The sequence below is a fragment of the Lissotriton vulgaris genome, chromosome 9 (assembly GCF_964263255.1).
Source record: "Lissotriton vulgaris chromosome 9, aLisVul1.2, whole genome shotgun sequence".
NCBI classification, from domain to species: Eukaryota; Metazoa; Chordata; class Amphibia; order Caudata; family Salamandridae; genus Lissotriton; species Lissotriton vulgaris.
Window position 1 is genome coordinate 920,786,853 of NC_141697.1, and position 19,683 is coordinate 920,806,535.

General features: G+C 43.9%; 1 protein-coding gene across 4 annotated transcripts in view; it reads right to left on the minus strand.

Moving 5' to 3' along the window:
• Positions 1 to 19,683, minus strand: part of LOC147692521 (cytochrome P450 2B19-like) — a 467,523-nt gene that overhangs the window by 374,845 nt on the left and 72,995 nt on the right. For 2 of the 4 annotated variants that reach the window (XM_086938735.1, XM_086938736.1), the window contains one exon: positions 10,491 to 10,696. The exons of the other annotated variants lie outside the window; for them this stretch is intronic. In XM_086938735.1, the coding sequence (XP_086794861.1) occupies positions 10,491 to 10,667 (177 nt within the window). In that variant the 5' untranslated portion in view covers positions 10,668 to 10,696. The remainder of the gene's footprint in view (positions 1 to 10,490; positions 10,697 to 19,683) is intronic. 4 annotated transcript variants of the gene reach the window in all.

Here is a 19,683-nt window from a genome sequence, read left to right on the forward strand (position 1 = left end):
ATATATTTCTAACACCACACCCTCGCCAACTTCAATGCCACTGTATATGTTAACTTCTGACTAGCCTCAGGGGAACTGTATACTCAAAACAAATTGCAATAACAATCTGTAATGCACTATGTGTTATCATACAGCCAGTGCCTTCCTACCCACAGACTGGTTTGGATTCTTGTACCCCTGCTATGTACTCCCATCCAGAAGCCATACTCTTGCTAAAACTACTCACCAAAATAGAATTGCTACAGAAATATATGAAGCTGCCCATTTTTAGGTCGAACCTAGGCAGCACGCATGCTCTGTCTGCAGGACCTGCTGAAATCACTGTATGGGCTTTCGTCCTGCATATTGGCTTTTTATTGGTTACTTGCATTGTCCTTTAGAAAACGTTGCTTTCTATTGGATAATCATTCTTTTCAGCTGCCTTTGGGTGCCAGGTTCCCTCCCAGATGATTTTACTTTGTTCCGTCTGGTTGGCAATCCAACTTCATTCATTGTTCTTCCTGGTTGGCCATCGCTATGCTAAAATTGGATATATTTTTTAATTTTATCGGCATTCCTATTTTTGAAAAATGTTATTGCCATTCCTTGTCTATTTCATTTCCGTTGTTTAAGTGACATTCTATTTTTTGGGGGGGAAGACACTATTATTGATGGAGATTAGAACTCAGTTTTCCAGGCCCAAGGTCAGTCGCTCTGGAGGTTACACCACAGCTTCTCTCCTGCCAAATCTATCCAAAAATATTTATAAGGTCACCTAAGTCCACCTGCGATTGCTAATACGCATGCAAATTGTATTTGAGTCTATATGCAACTTGCACTAATCAAAAGCTTTAAAAGCCGGGTGTAGATTGCATTTGCTCCACTTTTGGCACGCACAGGCACTTACCAGCTCTTTTCAGTTAAGTGAAATTACTAGTGCAAAACAGAGTGAAAAGACTTTAACAAGACCCTTTGTTATACCCCTTGATTTACCACCCAGATCACAATGAAATGCAAAAAACACACCTGATAGCCGATGTTAACGTGGGTGGCACCAGAATGTCTTGCCACCTTGTGTTACTGCAAATAACCCTTTTATACTGGGTCCTGCGAAGGTTTCTCCTTTGGCTGAAATTTAGTTTTTCCCTCTCAAACATAATGTGTGAGATGTGCGGGATCTGTAATGGGAGTGAGGGGGAGGGGTTGTCTTGGGCTGTGTTGCATCAAGTGCATCCAACATGCATTCAGAGCATGTTCATCTGGATGGTTTGGTGTCATTTCTCTATTTGAGTCAGCCCTCTTGTCCTCTCTGCTGTTTTAGCGGGTTTAGATTATTCAACAGCACAGCAATCTGAAAACAGCTGAGCGGATCAGCACGGGTGGGTTTTTTTTCGGCGGTTCTCCCCCAATCCTGTGTTTGTGTCTCTCCCCGTTCACCTTTCTACATCTGCCCTCCTGCTGTTTCCAACGTTATTGACACTTTGTCTACAGTACCATGCTCCTGAGTGAATTATTTTATTGCGCTTAAAATGACAGCTGTTTATTCCAATCACCCAACTCATCAGTTCACAAGCTATTGACCTCAAGAGGGTGAAAGGCTTCCCAAGAAATAAGGGTGCAAGAGGACTGTAAGATTGAGTTGGTGGAGACTGTAAAAATGAACACATTACTGAAATTCACTGAGCTACGTGCAGTGGCGCCGGCATGGCTTGCATAGAAGGAGGTGGAGGGGGGGAGGGTGTCGCGCAAGGGCGATCAGAATTAAAAATAAAAAAAACTTAGCTTGAGGCCTGCCTCCGACAGGAACAGGAAGCAGGAAGTGAGGCTCCCTCCCTTAAGCCAATCACAACACTGCAATGCAGCTCTGTGATTAGTCTGAGCTAGGGTGCCCGGATGGTCCCTGTTTTTCACCAGCTGTCCGGACAAATTTCAGGAAATGTAGCTCTTGTCCTGGTTTTTAGAGAGGGGCGACTGAAAACTGTGGGAGGTGTTTTTTTTATGTTTTGCAGAGCAGGAATAGTTAGCAGTTGTTTCAAGAAAGCAATTTAATTAACAGGCACGCTCCTAGGTTTAAAAATTGCATTTTATGTATGTTCTAGCTGCCTCTTCTGTAATTCTTTGCTGAGGAGCGCTGCCATTCTGTGCGCGCGCTTGAAATAAAACTGTAGTCCTTCTTCCATTTTCGTGAAATGTCCCGGTTTTTAGATTAAAAATTCTGGTCACCCTATTTGAGCGCTGCCAGGGGCTGGAGGGTTGGGCAACATGTTCTCCATGCAGGCTGTAATGCAGCCTGCATGGCGAATGGGGAAAGTGCACAACTGCCAACTGCTTTGGGTGGCCCCAGAGGGCCTACCAAACAGACATTGTGCACTTTGGATTAGGCAAATCACTCCTCCCCTGCTACGGAAGCAGAGCAGCCTCGACCTACCGCCCACCCACCGCAAAGCAGTAGGACATGAAGCATAAAAGGCTAATGCATCTAAGGTATTATCATTTTATGTGTCTCACTGCAAAAAAGAAGTGGTGCAACGCTCCTTCGCCACAGTGGAGGAGACGCTCCTGTATACGTGTTCTTGAAGTTGTTTAAATGAAACATGTCCAGCGCACCTGGCGTAGCTTAACCCGTCGGTGCTGGAGTGTAAGATTGGGGCCCATTGGCGAAAAGGTGGGGGGGGAAGAAAGCACCGACCCGAGACACAATGTAAGTGTGATAAAGGCCGCTTTATTGGAAGCAGGTGCATCCTACACAATAACATCCTTGGCCTGCGCCGCACAATCTAGACCTCATAAATATGTAATTTCCTGCCTCACCCCCACCCCCTCCCCTAACTGATTCCCACAATCCACAAACAGTAACAATTAGCATAACGTCAATTTGCCTCTCCACCTGGCTAAATACTTTATTGTGCTTGACCTACCCCCCGATAATCCAAACAGTTCTCCTACTCTTCCCCCATATATTAGGAAGAACCGCCCCTACATACAGAATGCACCCCACACCTGCTCCAGCGACATGTGAAAAACCCCCCCACCCATTCCAAAAAACCCCCTTTGTGCACCAGCCACCTCACTTAAAATGGTGTCTCTGCCGCGTGGCCGGGCAGATACCACAGCCCAGCCCAAAAGGAGCCCAACCAAGCCCCGCCCCCAGCCCAAAAGCTACCAAAAGACACCCAAACCCGTCCTTGGGCGGTGCCATCTCTACCCCCCCCCCTTTCCCCGGCCCCCAAATTCCCCCAGGCGGGACAGGCCTCCCTTCGGTCGGCCGCCCCCCCCAGGACCCCAATGTGCAACCCATCATTACCATCTGAATATTTCTAGTCCCCATTTCTACAGCCCTGTGTGAACAGTTATTTGAATGAACCTTAGTCTTTTGCACGGGTAATGTGGTGCCTTCCTAGAAGACCTACCATATAAAAGTGTCAAATCACCTAAATTCCATTACACACATTGTCCCCGTAAAATGTTCCAAATACATTAATAATTCACAAGACATGGGCGGTCAAGGGTCGTGTTCCAAAAGTTCTGTGAGCTCTGGGGTGGTACTGAAGCACTGGTGTTTGATTATCTCGCCCCAAGTAAAACATTGTTGTAGGGTCACGGATCGAAATAACAAGGAAGCAAGGGGGAAATAACATGTTTAAAGAAAAAGCACAGCTAATATTCTCATTTGCTAAAAAATATATATTGTTCCTCATCAAAAAAAGCCTCGAGAAACTCAAATGCTCATTTGTTTTTAGAAGCTGTTGTCAATAGAAAAGTGGTTTTGTGCAGCAAAAAAAATCTAGGTAGCCAGGTGCTTCAGATTTAGTACACCACAGCAGTCTTAACATGTCAGATCTTGTCTGGGATCGCTTGAAATGCATTCCACTCGTTGTCAGGGTTACTCCTTTGTTGGTGAAATACGAATATGTCTGGTAAATTCCCAACTGTGCTCTGACAAGTTTCCAGTCACAACAAAGCACGCAATTAAAGCCTCGTTCTACCTGTTCCGAGTTTTTAAGCGCTACACTCTTTTACTCTGCAATAAGCCAAGTGAGTTTGCCGTTTCAGAAATCTTTGGTCCCCACTTGCGAGATGTGAATAATTGATACAGTTCCGTTTCTTATTTTGCACTCTCGTGTTTTTAGTGCTCCTCTTGCAGGGTCGGATTGGGATCACAATTTGGCCCGGGCACTGACGAAAAAAGTGGCCCACATTCAAGCGGCGTGGCCCACAATTAAGGGGCGTGGCCCACATTCAAGGGGCGTGCCCTTTCATGAAACACCATTTGGTTACACACGTCAATGTCCTTGAATATTAGATGTAAATACATTAGGAATTTGGACAAGTATGGTAGTGCACTGTCCAGTGACCAGCTGAAAGAGGGCATCAAAGATCAGAAATTGGATTATAAATTCAAATCTGTTCCGAACAGGGGCCCAAAAATATGTTTGGCCCAGGGCCCCCCAAATCCCTAAGATGTTTGGCACAGAAATGAATTAAAGTGAGAGGATACTGTTCTTGCACAAGAGACACGGGGGAAAGGTGACAATGGCGCCATGCTGAGCAACTAAAAAAACAGCAAGGCCCCTTTCTGTCACAACATTATTCAAGCCCTTCAGGGAAGGAGCACCTAATAAGCAGCGAAGCCCCTGCTATTACTAACCTACTCAGCCCTCCCCAGACCTTCAGCTCAGGAGAACATGAACAGCAGTGAGGCCCCTGCAATAAGTAAATTAATCAGCCCTCCCCAGCCCTCCAGGCCTCAGGGCAATGTCCTGGCAGGGGAGCACAAAACACAGCTGCTGGGTCATCCATGGTAGCCAGGGGGAGGCTGAGGTGAAGATGGTGCAAGCTGCAAAGATCACCTGGCCCCCATAGCGAGACCCATTCTTCCTCGCCCACTATTCCCTCGGCTGTTTTTCTCTAGACCTCGACCCGCCATCTTGTCCATTCCCTCGTCTTGTACCCTTCTTCCTCATTCCCCCCTTGACGATCCTCAAATGTTTCTTCCCTTTTCTGTTTTGCCTTTTCTCCATACCCTTGTATCCCTCCCACCCTCTCTTGGTGCTGTGACTGTATCCCCCCTCCAACCCCACTTAATGGAACTCAGCCTGAGAAAATCTACTATGTGTGTATATATATATATATATGTATATAGAGAACTCTAATCATTAGTATATGAAGTAGACCTTTGTACTATCTACCATTCCTATGTGACTCTTAGAGTATATCCATTCGTATCCCTTCCTTAGGTATTTAGAGATAACTCTAATCACTAGTATATGCAGTAGACATTTGTACTCTCTACCATTCCTATGTGACTCTTAGAGTATATCCATTTGTTTCTCTTCCTTGAGTGACTTTACTACTTGTACATTTGCAATTTTTATTTCTGTTTGTATCTCTTCCTTGTGTGACTTTACATCTTGTACATTTGCACATTTGCAATTTGTTCTGCTTGTATCTCTTATGTAACGCATGTAATCCTAAGTCCTTATGTTTCGCAACTGATTCTTATGTAAAGCGCTCTGACACCTTCTGGTAAAGTTCGTGCTATATAAAATCACATTAAATTAAAAACAATCAAAAAAAAAAAACTAACACTGTTTATGTGCTGCGTGGGCCCCAGGGGGGCCGAGGTGAAAATGGCTCAAAGGCCTAAGCAACACCGGGCCCCCAGGGAGGCCGATTTTTGCAAACAACCACCCCCTTCCCAGCCAGCCTCAGCCTGATTGCTTTGCTGGGCAGGGGGTTAAGGAGAGGCCACAGCGGATAATCACTGCACAGTGAAGCTGCTTTCATTTCTCTGACTCTGTCTCCGTGCCCTCTGTGGGCTGTTTATTTTTCTCCCCTTTCCTAGTCCACAGAGATCACGGAGACAGAGACAGAGAAATTGATGCAGCTTCACTGTGCGGCTGGGAAAGGGGAGAAAAAAAAACGGCCCACAGAGGGCACGGAGATACTGGCCCTTCGGCCGATGCCCGAATGCCAGCAATGCCAATCCGCCCCTGTCCACTTGTTCTGTGTGTAGTTGCTTGTATTTAGGTTTCACTGCTGAGCACTCGCGCTGTACTTGTGATTAGGTTCCGCCTTCGGTAGAAATTGCCAGCCTTACAAGGACAAAATACTTGAAAACATTTTTTATGCTAATTCTTTTTTAATACGGGTGTTCAGTTCCACATAGTGTCTTCTTGGTTATATATAAAGTAACAAACATTCTTATAACACTTTTTTTTATTATAACTTTTCAGAATGCTGCACAGCAGCCACATTGCTCTAGAACATAGCTTAACCCCTCCCATGCTCATGACGAGCTGAGCTCGTCATGAGCCAGGGCGCTCCGGTGCTCATGACGAGCTCAGCTCGTCATGGCCTGTGGAACGCAAAGGTTTAGAAGTTGTGAAATGGGGAGAACAGAAAAAGCCCTTCAGAGGTCACTGCTTCAGACACAAGCATTGGCATAGCCAATAGGTCTCGCCTTTGGGACCGTATAACTGCTAAGCCATGCAACAGTTGATGTTGTTGCACCAAGGATATTATGCTGCATAACTAAATAATTCTTAGGTCCCAAAGGCGAGACCTATTGGCTATGCCAATGCTTGTTAACATTACGTTTGGCAAGTCTGCCTTTATGCACTGGGGCGATCACTGAAGGTGATCTACTACATGGTGACCGCTGATGTCATCTTATCTGATATGGTCACTATTACAAGACTAATAGTAGTCCCAATTGATTTCCATGGAAGGCAAATAGCTCTCATTACAGAAAAGCTGGCAGGCCCTGCTTTACGGTCACCCTCCTAGTAATGAGATGCAGTGACGTAGTTGCCGCTGACACGTGCTGGCTCGAGCGCTGCTGCCCTCTCAGGGTTAAAGGGTGACGGTTTCTCAGCCTTGGGATAGAGGCCGCTGTGCATGTGGCTGGTGCAGGTTTCCAAGCATCTCCAAATGGTGCTGGGGCCTGGGACGGGCTTGCTTATTGCTGAATTGGACTAGTGCGAGTTGTTCTCAAAAAACAGGACTTGGATTTATTTTGGAGACTCTTGGGACGCCGTTTCCATGGTAAGTGCTGTTTCCCCCAATTACTCATACCTCGTTCCCCCCAGCGATGGGGGCACGTTTTGGTGCCTTCACTTCTAACTTGCTCAGATGCTCCATGGCTGGAAGCCCGGCTTTTGCCAGAGTGGCGCAGCAGGGAAAAGCCAAAGCATTCTGGAGTATGTCGCAGTTTGAAAATGAGAGGCACGCTTCAGGCCCATTCCCCAGCTGTCGAAGTCTGGAGCACTGGACAGGTTCCCATTATCGAGTGGTGGCAGGAGCCCTGCCCGCGTCTCAAAAAAAGAAGTTTATTCGTGGATTGCAGCAACTGCGGCGTGCCAAGAAATCCAAGCCTCGCCTTACCTAATGCGCCATGACCACTGCTCAGGGACAACGCTGCTGTTTGATGAGCTTTTTTACAGTATCTCGAGCAGCGTGCGGATAAATGCATTTTTATTTAAGCTTACAGATAATGTTGCATCAGCGCTTGGGATTCTGGGTAAAAAACAAAACTGTTTTGGAGATTCGTATTTCACTAGCGCATCCTCTTATATTTCCATATGAATGGGATTTAAAGGATGTCATCACAGAGAAGGCTCTTGTTATCGAATAAAACAATTGTGCGCGCCTCACGCTAAAAGTTTTAAAAAAAGACGAGGAGAAGAGGCAGCAATGTGAGGGGAGAGAGGAGGGGGCCTGCGCCTTTTTCCCTTTTTTGCCTGCAAAAGTGAAGCAATGGCTAAAGGGCTTTTTCCTAAGCAGCACATGCGCGCTGCGTAGGCGAGACCTAAAAACTTTATCACATATAGTAGCAGCATTTTCTAGTCCTAAGGCTTGATTATGAGTGCTTTGGTGTAGGATGCAATACATATTGTTCATGATAACATTCAACACTGAAGTGTTCAGAATTCATAGGGGACAATAATTATCTCATTTTCTGAGTTGTGTCTTCAAAAATAGGGCCAAGTGATATCAATATTTAATGGATATGGTATTGCTGTACAAAATAATAGGCATTTATAGTAAGACACTAGTAGTTTCTGTCGGAAATGCAGAACCATTTTGTTAGTTCTAACCAAGGATATGAGAAATATATATTGCCAAACAAGTACTGGATTACTTAGAAAAGGATTAAGTCAAAACATAAGAGGCCCAATTCACAAATGTAAATTCTGTGGCAAACACAAGTGTTCGACCAAATGCAACTTGTTATGCCTACTTGGATTCCACCAAGAGATCAGTAAATGTTTTTATGAATGTTAGCATCTGTGCCACGAGTACAGAGAAATCCACACATGTAAATCCGACTCAAGGGGTGAGAAGAGGGAGTTCGAAAGATTGATTTGTCTTGGAAGTTTAAAAGCAGATTTTGTTTCTTCAGGCACCAATATCTACAAGTCCCAGTATTTACCAGTCCTTTTTACACCAATACATATCATATCAGCATGTTTGACTTCCCTACATGTATCAAGCGGGTGCAATAAATTCCACAAATGCAGTATGTGCAGTAATAGGAGTTACTTACCAGGACACTCATAAACTCGTAATCAAAGCCTAAGTTCAGGCCAGTCTTCTTAACTGTATAAGAGAAGCATCTACTATGAGTTTAGAGCAGGTGCAGAATTCCTACAGGCCTTCTGCTGCCAATCGTAAAGCTGATCAATGTAAATCTGTGCATAAGGGAGGATATACATCGGCTAACTGTGAGCAAACGTGTAGGGTAGTGCCTGAAGTGAGTAAATAGGAGTATTTTGGTGAATTTGAGGTTAGAGTGAATTAAAGCATGCAGTTCACAGGGGTTCTGCCTGCTGGAGCTTGTCCCTGTTTCTGAAGATCTTCATGCTGGGCAACTCTGATTCTGGGGTAGGTCTCTTGCTGAATGCTAGACTCAACCCACAGAGACTCAACAACTGGACGGTCTGACACAAGGCATATCTGAGCCACTAGCAGACAGATTCTGTTGATCCACTATGGTCTATCTGCCTGTCTTCAAGAGCTGCTCAGCATCAAAGACAGAGGAGTCAGAGGTACCTGGACTCAACAACTTCTTTGTGGTCTGGAAATGGGTGATGCACTGAGGGTCAACACTGATAAGGCTACAAACCATTACTGGGTAAAACAGGGTAAGACCTCTACAGTTAATACCAGTGGGTGGGCCCAACATAGAACTTAGATCACAACTAGATCTGAAGGCATGTCACAGGCAAGCCCATATATGACCGACTGGGAACCGACAGAGCACAGGGCACAGCATGCTGCCCCTCATAACACAGCTTTTTCATTGCTCTTTTTTAGCAGTGAACAACTGATTGCCGTGCAATGGATCATTGCGAGAATGGTAAGACTGCAGGGGAACTCCTGTGAGTTCCATTAATGAGAACTGGGCCATTTGTATGAAGTTTCTACAGGCCATTACAGGCTCTTCTTCCAGTATGACTCTCCCAAAGAAGCCCCCACCACAGCTGCTCCTTCTAGAACTCCACAAAACAGTCCACAAACCAGTATGAAAAAAGCGTCCCGCCATTGATAAAGGAGACAAGCTACTATTATTTCCGCAAACTTCCCATCGTTCTACACTATTTACGTCCCTCCTCTTTTACCTACCTAGGCTTAACAGTGCTGACACACCATGTATCTGGGTAGCCATGAGCTCTACAAATCAATTATTCATTCCTTCTTGCGAGTTTCCTTACTCCCAAACACAACTCAACACCAGCTTGACACTTAGGGTATGTAGGAGGTACAGACCTTCACAATGACTCATAGATTCAATGATGCCTCACTAATGACTTTCAGCAACCCCTAGATAAGTTGCAGAACTCTTCTAGGTTAGCATTAAAGAATAAGATCTACCTCACAATACTTCATTACACAAGTATGGCAACCAAGGGAATTTGTATCTAGAATATGAAAAACAGGGTTACACAATGTAATTATTTTGTATGCAGGCTTGTGGAGTGTCTCTGTATATTTCTGTACAGGCCATGGCCTTCTTGAGGTTACAAATGACCTTCCAATAGGGAATAGTAAGACTCTTCTGCTAATGAAGTTTTGGAGTGCTTGGAGCCAGCAGGCATTGCTAGCCCACCCCTCCTGCAAACCCACTGGACCAGACCAGCATTTTAGACAAGCATGAAGTCAGCAACAGAATCTGGCAGCAGACTATAGACCTGAGTATTTGCACCCAGTGAAGTAGGAGTGGCATGGAAGGATTTTTACAAGTTGGTAAGCCTAGATCAAGGACATAGCATGGGTGCAGAAATTCGCTGATGATTACATTCCGGTGCTCTGCATGTACAACCTGAAACAACGTAACAAAAATCCTCTTGTGTGAGAAAATAACAACAGTAAATCTTCTAATGAGAAAGTAATACCTCTACCCCTGGAGAGAAAGCATCTCCGCCAGATCTCTGTTCAATATGTTAACGGAGCTGTTGTGAATTGTTCTCTTTCTGGCAATGCACAGAATAGTTTAGTCAGTCTCTTACCTCTATGAATGTTTTGTACAACAGGTGAGGTTTAATTTTCCTCAGGGTGCCCAAGAAAGGTAAAGGAGTGGGTCCTGGTGGCAGTCGTTGTCTCTTCTGATGGGTTTTCCAGGAAGTGAGAAGAAGACCCCCCAAAAAGATGCAGAAACACAAGGTCACCATGGAAGCTAAATCCATTGTTTACTTCGTGGGTTATGGGCTGGCACCTATAAGAGAGGAATGATCAAGAGGATTAGAGTTGCAATGTCTTTATCCCTTGAACAGACCATAACACCACCCAACATTTATACCCCTCTCTTGGTGTGCCAACACAGGCCATCCTCACATCAAGTGCTATCTACAATTGCACAGAAAGCATTCTTTAATTCAGTGTATTTTAGTAACATTGCCAGGTGCCAAAACTATAGGGCAGAACCATGAGTTTGCTTATCATTTTTAATGAGCTTGTCCTAAGTTTTTTTTAAACCAGGCAAACAAAAAAAGAAAAAAGTCACAAACTCTACGATATCATATTAAAACATTAAATAAAAAGTTTGATATAAAACCAATATCTGGTTCACACACTTCACATATTCATCTGCCAATAAGAGTAACGGTGAACTTGTAATTGAGTGAAGCTATGTGAATCCTCTAACTACACTTTGTTGCTACCACCTGCGACCATTATCAACAAACTACCTTCGCGAAAAGATATGGCGAAAAAGTTGAACTATAAACACATCTAATCTCAGGCATTTACTTGTCCAGGGCTAATCAATCCAGCGTATTCCCTTTTTTTGCACCTGACACAGGGCCTAGGGTAGTTCAGATACACCAGGGTAAAGCATCTGACTTTAACCTGTTAACTGTGCTGCTTGCACTGGTTATCACCACCACAGAAGAGCAGAGTTGAAGACATATCGATTCTTCCCATTCTCCTGGAAGATTCAGGGGTGGTTATGGGAGGCACGGGGAAAATCCCTCTATCCCAAAAAATTGTGCCCCTTATTTTATCCTGTTGAGACTTGTTGGGATACCAAAAGAAGAGAAACTAGCAGAAAATGTGTAAGACTTTGCCAGGGCAAGAACGGGCCAAATAACATCAGGGTAAGGTAGATGAGCCTCTCTTCCTTACATGTCGGTGATCAGGGTCACTTAATCTTCCTGCAGGATGAAGAGAAATAGAACTCTGAAGGAGTGGAAGAATCCCCTAGGAAACACATCACTGGCACCACTTCTTAATGTCACACAGTGTGTGCAGGGTGGTCCCTACAGCATTGACTTTGTTGGCAATCCTTTCCCAAATTTGATTTTTTCTAACAAGTGGGGTCTTTGGACCATGGTTCCAAACAAATGTGGTTCTACTCTAATTATCTACTTTACCATGACTGACAACTCATTGTCGGTAGGCATTTTTTTCTGTGACATGGTGTATGCTGTGTAAATATGAGACAAGTGTTGGGAGGAAGGTGCTGGTGGAGGTGTCTAAGGTGTGTCAGGTGTGTGGCTTGAAAGTCTTGGTGTGTGTTGATGTAGGTGGGTGTGATGGTGTGCTGTGTGCTAACTTGCCTCTCCTAACAGCTGTGGTGTATGGCCCTTCAATACTGTTGTTTTGCATAGGGTGATGGTCAGGGAAGGGTTTGATTTTATACTCTAGTATGAGGGTGTGTCCACTGATGGATTGACCGTCAGGTGTATCTTTCTATGATGACCAGGGCTTTCATTGCTTTTTAAAAACTTGGGGGTGTATCATTGGGGCTTGTCAGATGTAATTAAGGGCAGCGGAGGGAACCGCCCCCATTGAAGGCCTGGCTATGATGTTGCATTAGAACTCCAGTCATCTTGCCTTTGTGCAACCGCATCGGTCGTAATGCATTGCTTGTTACGTCAGCTTCGCCATCTCATCCTAATTTGCCATGCGGTCATCTGAACCAGCCTTTGGGGTGCATTACACAGCCTTTCCATCCACCGCGATCAGATTTTCTGTATTACTGACCATGGAGGGCGGTTTTTGGGAAATCCGACCTCCGGGTCGGATTTTACATGCATTGCATCGTAATATGACCGCCAGAATTGCTGCGGAACGTGCAGGTGTTTTATTTTTTTATTTCTAGCATGGCGGTCACGGGGCTTTTTCGTCCGCCATCATAATGAGCCCCAAAGTCCCCTACAAGACTATTTCGAGGATACCTGGGTGGGAAGGCTACAAAGATCTGGACATAGAAGACAACAACAATTCCACGGTGGAATGTGTACAACAGTGCACTAAACAAGGAAGAAAAAACTAATAATGCAGATGAACGATGGCATAATGCCTTCCAAGCCACAATGGGAAGAACCCAACCTACCTTACATAAATTACTAGAATCGATCCAAATAGAACAAAGCTACCAACAATTAGGACTAGAGCAATCTCTAACACAACTATGTCCCAAACTAACAAAACAAACTAAAACAATGTACGAACATCTACAATTCAGTAAGGCTCTACCCAAACACTAAAGGACACAGGGCCAGATGTAGGTGGCCCATTACCAGTCGGTAAACCCGAAATTCGGTAAATTTCAGGCTTACCGACCGGTATTGGGCCTTTTCCTATGTAGGGGATGATTTGGTAAATACCGAATCGGTATTTACCGAATCATTATTTACCGATTCGGTATTTACCGAATCGGTAAATGACATGTAGGAAGCACTTTTAAGAGTGCTCATGTGCTTTAAGGATTCGTTATTTACTACCAACTGTTAGTTGGTGGTAAATAACGAATACCTTTGAAAATGTAAATCTGTGCATTTTCAACAGTGCCATGTGGCAGACATACATGTGTGCCACATGTGCACACAAGCACTATTCAGGGGTGCAACAGGGTGTCAATGTGCCACCCTGCCACCCTTGAATGTTTCCCTATTTTACCGAATCGGTATTTACCAATTCGGTAATTCACATTCATTCCTATGGGCCTCTAGGCCCATAGGAATGAATGGGAATTGCCAAATCGGTAAATACCGATTCGGTAAATACCAAATCGTACAGATTCGGTAATTTTTACCTAATTTGTTCCTACATTGCATTTACCGATTCTAAAATACCGAATCGATAACATTTGGTATTTTAGAATCGGTAAATGCACTTTACCTACATCTAGCCCTAGATTACTTAGAATGCATCGCAAAATCCATACTCCATATCCATACCAATTTCTAAATTACATTTCTAACAAAACCTTCAAGTTATTTTTAAGATATAACATATAGATATAATGTCAAATGATATATTCATTAAAACAAATATTTGACACAACAATAATAGTTTATATCTTAAATATATAAAAAAATATAGATATGATCTAACATAACAACAAAATATATAACAATCCCACCTATATAGAAAACAAATATAAACATATCAACAAAATCCTGCACAATAACAAATGTATAACTAATATTACCCATCCACTATAAATAATGTAAAACTACTTACATTTTCATAGCTGAAGAATGTTATCCACAAAGCAAAGAAAAAAACCAAACTTGTCGAAAATCCATTACTTCATTAAAAGAACCTCCACAAAAATGGAAAAATGCAACTGTCCAAACCAAAAACCTCAGACAGAATATCTGTAGCGTAGAACCATAAAAAAATATAGATTAAAAAAAAATGCTCCATGAAAACTCGAAAAATAAAGGAAATGTAAAATAATATGACTCTACATATAAGTAACACTCTAAACAAAACTATAACATTAAACTTATGACGCACTAACCGAACATCAAATAAAACTATCTACCGAGTTCAACACACAAAAACAACCAAAAACACAATGTACAAAATTTGAACAGTACCTAACTACCTTCACCCTACCCTTAAATTACCTTAAACAAGTAATTAAATAAACTTACCTTAACCAATGCGACCCAGCTTACAACCGTGAGCTTCTTCCTTCCGAAATGACCCAAAAACAACACCAATAGACTATACGAGTTACTAAAAAAAATGGCAGCCTAATTGAAATAAAAATTAGACTATTCCCCATTGAACTCAATGTAAAATATAAATCTAAAACAAAAAACTATATAAATAAATAATAATGTTAAAAAATCAGATTTGTTTTTTTATTATGTGTTCAAAATTGTACGATATATAGTAATAAATATTACAACATACATAAGGGCTGATTACGATCTTGTTAGGAAAGGATCCTAACGTGATCTGTAACAATGAAATCCGATTATGAGCCGCTGTTTCCGTCTGATTCGTCCCTTGTTCCAAACGACCAAGTATGATGCAAAGATCACATAAGCGTTGACCAATTTGTGTCCGAACAAGATCCTGCCCGTACAACTCGTTCGTAGCCAAAAAGTACAGTGCAATGGAGCCGGATTCCGAACGAGCGCGATTTGGGCAGCAGCATCGAATCAGTCTCAGCGAGACAAAACGGTTGTCAGAATTAGGGGGGCCGTAGCAGGCCCCCTTCACCCGGGGCCCTCCAAATCGGTCACGGGGAGGGTGCCCATGGTTCCCCCCGATCTAAACATGCACAGGGTGGTGGGCATCTTACGAGATCATAATCAGGCCCATAATATTTATAACTATACATTAAAAAAAATGTCATGTATTTTTCTTTAAAAAATATGTCATTTACTGTTCATATAGATATAAAAAAAGTATATTATGTTAAAAAATGTTTTACTTTTACCCTACCGGTTGTGGGTTCACCGCCATCGTGCAGCCAATTACCACCCGCCAGATCAGGATGGCGGGTAGTATGCCTGGCGGGCAAAAAGCCTGTCTGCCACTTGTCCGACACAGGCAATCATTACGATTGCTTGTTGGACCCACCCCACATCGACAAAATGGTGGTGTGCCTAGCAGGTACCTGCCGCCAGATTTGGATGCTGCATCCCCGCTAGCCTATCTATTGTGGTTTACCCGCCATTGAAAGGCTGGCGGGGATGTACTTTGGGGGACTGTTGCAGGCCCCCCTTTTGGAGGGGCATGTTCATTTTGCACTTGGGGGCACTTATGGTGTCCCTTACAGTTCCCTGCACCAGGTGGCAGGCACCGTGTGGTGCCTGCTAAATAGTGCAGGGAAATGCACAACATGCATTTTTACCATTGCGGTGGGTGATGCAAACATGCACAATGCGACAGCCACAGTGGCGGTTGCATTGTAATTTCATGTGTGGGACCGCTGCCATATAGGCGGGTGGTCCCAATTCCCAGGACGATGGTCTGTCCGCCATCATAATCACCCCCTATGTAATGTGTATTCCTCTCATATATTAAATAATATTATACAATTTATAATATTATTTAATATCAAACATATTATAAAAGATATATATAACACAAAAATGTAAAAACAAATATTAAATAATAATATACACTTTACAAAAGTATTTAATATATATTTTAAAAATATGAACAATTGTATAACTGTTACAAAATAAAAATGAAATTAATATAGGTATGCAAAATATCCAATCAATATTTTGACATTTGATAAAAATCTATGTTTCCACACTTTAACATTATATAAAAAAAATGTGAAATATGAACTAGGTTTTAAAATGTTAAAAAATGTTGTTAAATAATAGTGCTGGACACTAAACTAAACCTATATAATTTACTATTCCAACTCCAAAACACATCAACTCAGTGAAGGTGCAGGACACTAAACATACACAATGTACTATTCCCACTCCAAACCACATTAACATCATTCAAATAAACTATAAAACAATTTTTACCTGTATACATTTTTTATAAAAATATAAACGGAAAACTATTTTTTTCATTTATATTTAACTAAAAATCAAAATAAAAAAATATTAAAATAAAAAAAGAAACAATTTTTAACAACGAAAAATAATGCACTTTTTTCTACTAAATGTCGATTTTAAATTATACCAAAATATTGTTTAAAAATAAAACCAACAATACAACCTATCAAATAAAAATAATAAAAAAATCTAATATATAACAAAAATTCTTAAATAAACTAAACATCATCAAAAATGTTTTTATCATTTACAATTTGATATGCAATTTAAAAAATAAACTATAAATAACAAACATCCCCATAACAATAAAAAAACATAAAAAACACTGTACCCTAAAAACTGACATTAAGTAAATATACATATTTTTTATAAAAAAAATAAATGATATTGGTTATCCTAAAATTGTATACAACACTCTCACCCTTATCCACAATAAACACAGCATCCCATACTAAGCATCTTTTTAAGATAATTAATTTTAATGTTTTTTTACAATGTTAAACTATCAATTTTAAAACACTCCCCACCCTTATCCCCTATAAACACAACATCCCACTCCTTAAAAAAATTCAAACTTTTTTAATTTTCAAAATTTTCGCAAAATTTTATATAAATATTGTAAAACAATCCCCACCTGTATCCCCTATAAACCCAACATCCCGTTCCCACAAACATTTTGTATAAAGTTTTTTTAATTTAAAAAAATATAAAACATATTTTAAAACACTCCTCATCCTTATGTACTATAAACCCAACATCCTGCTCCTAAAAAATTATTTTACAATAAAAAAAATGCAATTTAAAATAAATGTGAAACATATTTTAAAACACTCCCCACTCTTATCCCTTATAAGCTCAACATCCCACTCCTAAAAAAGTTTGTTATAATATTTTTTATTTTTTACAAAATGTAGAACATATTTTAAACCACTCCCCACCCTTATCCCCTAAAAACCCAACATCCTGCTCCTGAAGAAAAATTGATAAATGTTTTTAAAATAAAGAAAAAATGTCAACATATTTTAAAACACTCTCCACCCTTATCCACTATAAACCCAACATCCTGCTGCTAAAAAACAAAAATTACCAACAACAAAAAATTACTATTGAAAAAATAAACACATTTAAGTAAATGTTAAAAAACGATATTTTTTAACAAAGCCATTTTCTACATCGATATTTTTGACAGCGATATTTAATACAACACCTAAATTTGATATTATTTACCTCAATATTACATACCATGATATTTTGAAAAAAAGGATATTTAAAACACGATATTTATGTACAACAATATTTTTTTATTCAATATTCTGTCAAAATAACCTAATTTTCGGGGGCGTGGCTGCGGCGGCTGTCATGGCGGACGCAACCTTGTAGAGCTCCGTTCCGCCGCATCATTTTCTGCCCATCTATCCTGCCTTCCCCCGTGCCTTAGCCCATCCCGAGGCATTAGTTAAAGGCGGAGGGTGTCCGGCAGGTGCGAGGAGGTTTCCAGCCGCGCCGGTGGTGCGGATCGGGCTCAGCGGGCCCCGTGAGCGGTGCGGCCTGTGCCAGCGGCTGCAGCAGGGCGGTGAATTTTGGCGACGCCCGAGAAGTGGGAGGGCAGCCAGCGGCCGCGGAGGTGCGGCGGCGCTGCGGCCCGGCCCAACCTGCGACTTGTTGAGGGGCCGTCGGCGGAGCTCCGGGCCGGACCCGGTGGTGCCCCTGGGGGACTGAAGAGCTGCCGGGAGCCGGTGGCTGATGCGGAGCCGCTCATCTGCCTGCTGGTGGCGGCGGGGACCCGAGTGTGGCCTGACTCTCGAGACGCGACCCCGGTGGTAAGTGTGCACTGGGGGCGCGAGGCGGTGACTGCATTGAGCGGAGGAGGGACCGTGGGGATTCCGGCGGTCGAGCCGGACCGGGGCTGGCCTGATCCCCGAGGTGCGAGTGCGCCGCCCTTCCACAGAGGCGCCTGGAGGGTGCCTGACCTGCTGCCATAGAGGCCCACGACTCGGCGGCTAAATCGAGCCGCGGCGTGCCCCTCCCTTGGGGGCCCCCTTACCGCGGAGCAGTGACCTGGGGCTATGGGACAGTGATTTGATGCGCCACCCCTGTTGCTGACCTTCCTGCTCGTGTGGGGCTGCCGGGGCGGCGCGGGGCCTGGTGGTTGCGCTGCCGCGTCCCAATCACGGGCCTGTGGAGCTGAGTGGTGGCTCGGGGCGAGCAGTGAAGACATTTGAGGCCTACACAGCACAGTGAGAGTGGACTGCCTGTCCCGGCGCGCCGGACTGCGAATTCAGTGACCGCTTGTGCCCGAAGCTACACAAGGGGGCTGACTGGTGGGCCTGCCAGCGGGCGGCTAGCGGAGGGTCCCCCCGGGCCGCGACGGTGAACCCAGGTTGGTTGAGAGGGGCGGTTTCCTGCTGAGCGGTCTTCACCGGCTGTGGACCATGACCAGAGGGGGAGGAGGCAGCGGATCCTCGAAACAAGGTACCCTTGATAAGTTTACCGGGGCGGCTGGGGCAGCCGGGGGCCCTCCGCCCCAGGGGCCGGACACTGCTGCAATATTGGCGGCAATTGCTCAGTCTAGAGACGCCCTGGACGCCAAGATAGGGGCAGTTGGAGCTGATGTTACGCTGTTGCGCCAAGACCTAAGAAATGCAGTGGCGCGCATCACCGAGGCCGAAACAAGGATCACCGGGGTGGAGGACGACGTGGCCATATTGAAGAAGAAAGTCGCGGCCATGGAAGGGATCCAGAAAGGTCTGGCGCTTCGAGCGGAGGATGCCGAAGGGCGGGCCCGGCGCAACAACCTCCGATTCGTCGGTTTTCCGGAGGATTGTGAGAAGGGAAACATGGAGGCTTTCCTTACTCAATGGCTGGAGGGATGGATGCCGGCAGAGTCCCTTTCTCGCTGTTTTGTCATTGAGCGGGCGCACAGGGCGCTTGCTCCGAAGCCGCCAGTTGGAGAGCGCCCAAGACCGGTCATAGCCAAACTACTTAACTATCACGATAGAGACACTATTTTGAAGCAAGCCCGGCTGAAGGAACCTCTCATGTGCGACAATCATCGAATCATGATATTCCCGGACTACACTAAGCTGGTACAGCGTCAACAGCAGTCCTTCACAGAGGCCAAGGCTCGCTTGAGGGGACTCAAAATTCAGTACGCCCTCCTCTACCCGGCCCGTCTGAGAGTGGTCTTTCAATCTCGAACCATGTTCTTCAATTCTCCGGAAGAGGTGTTTACATGGACTGATGAGACTGTTCGGGTTCGACCTCACACTCCACCGGCCCGGGACTCTGCTTCATCCTCCTCGATGGAGCCGCGGCAGACCCACCGACGCTCACGCAGTAGGAGCAATTGGCGATCCCGCTCCACTAAGGGGTCCCCGGCCAAGAGGGGCGCAGCGGAGGAGACTGCTCCTCCGAACTCCCGGGAGTCAGC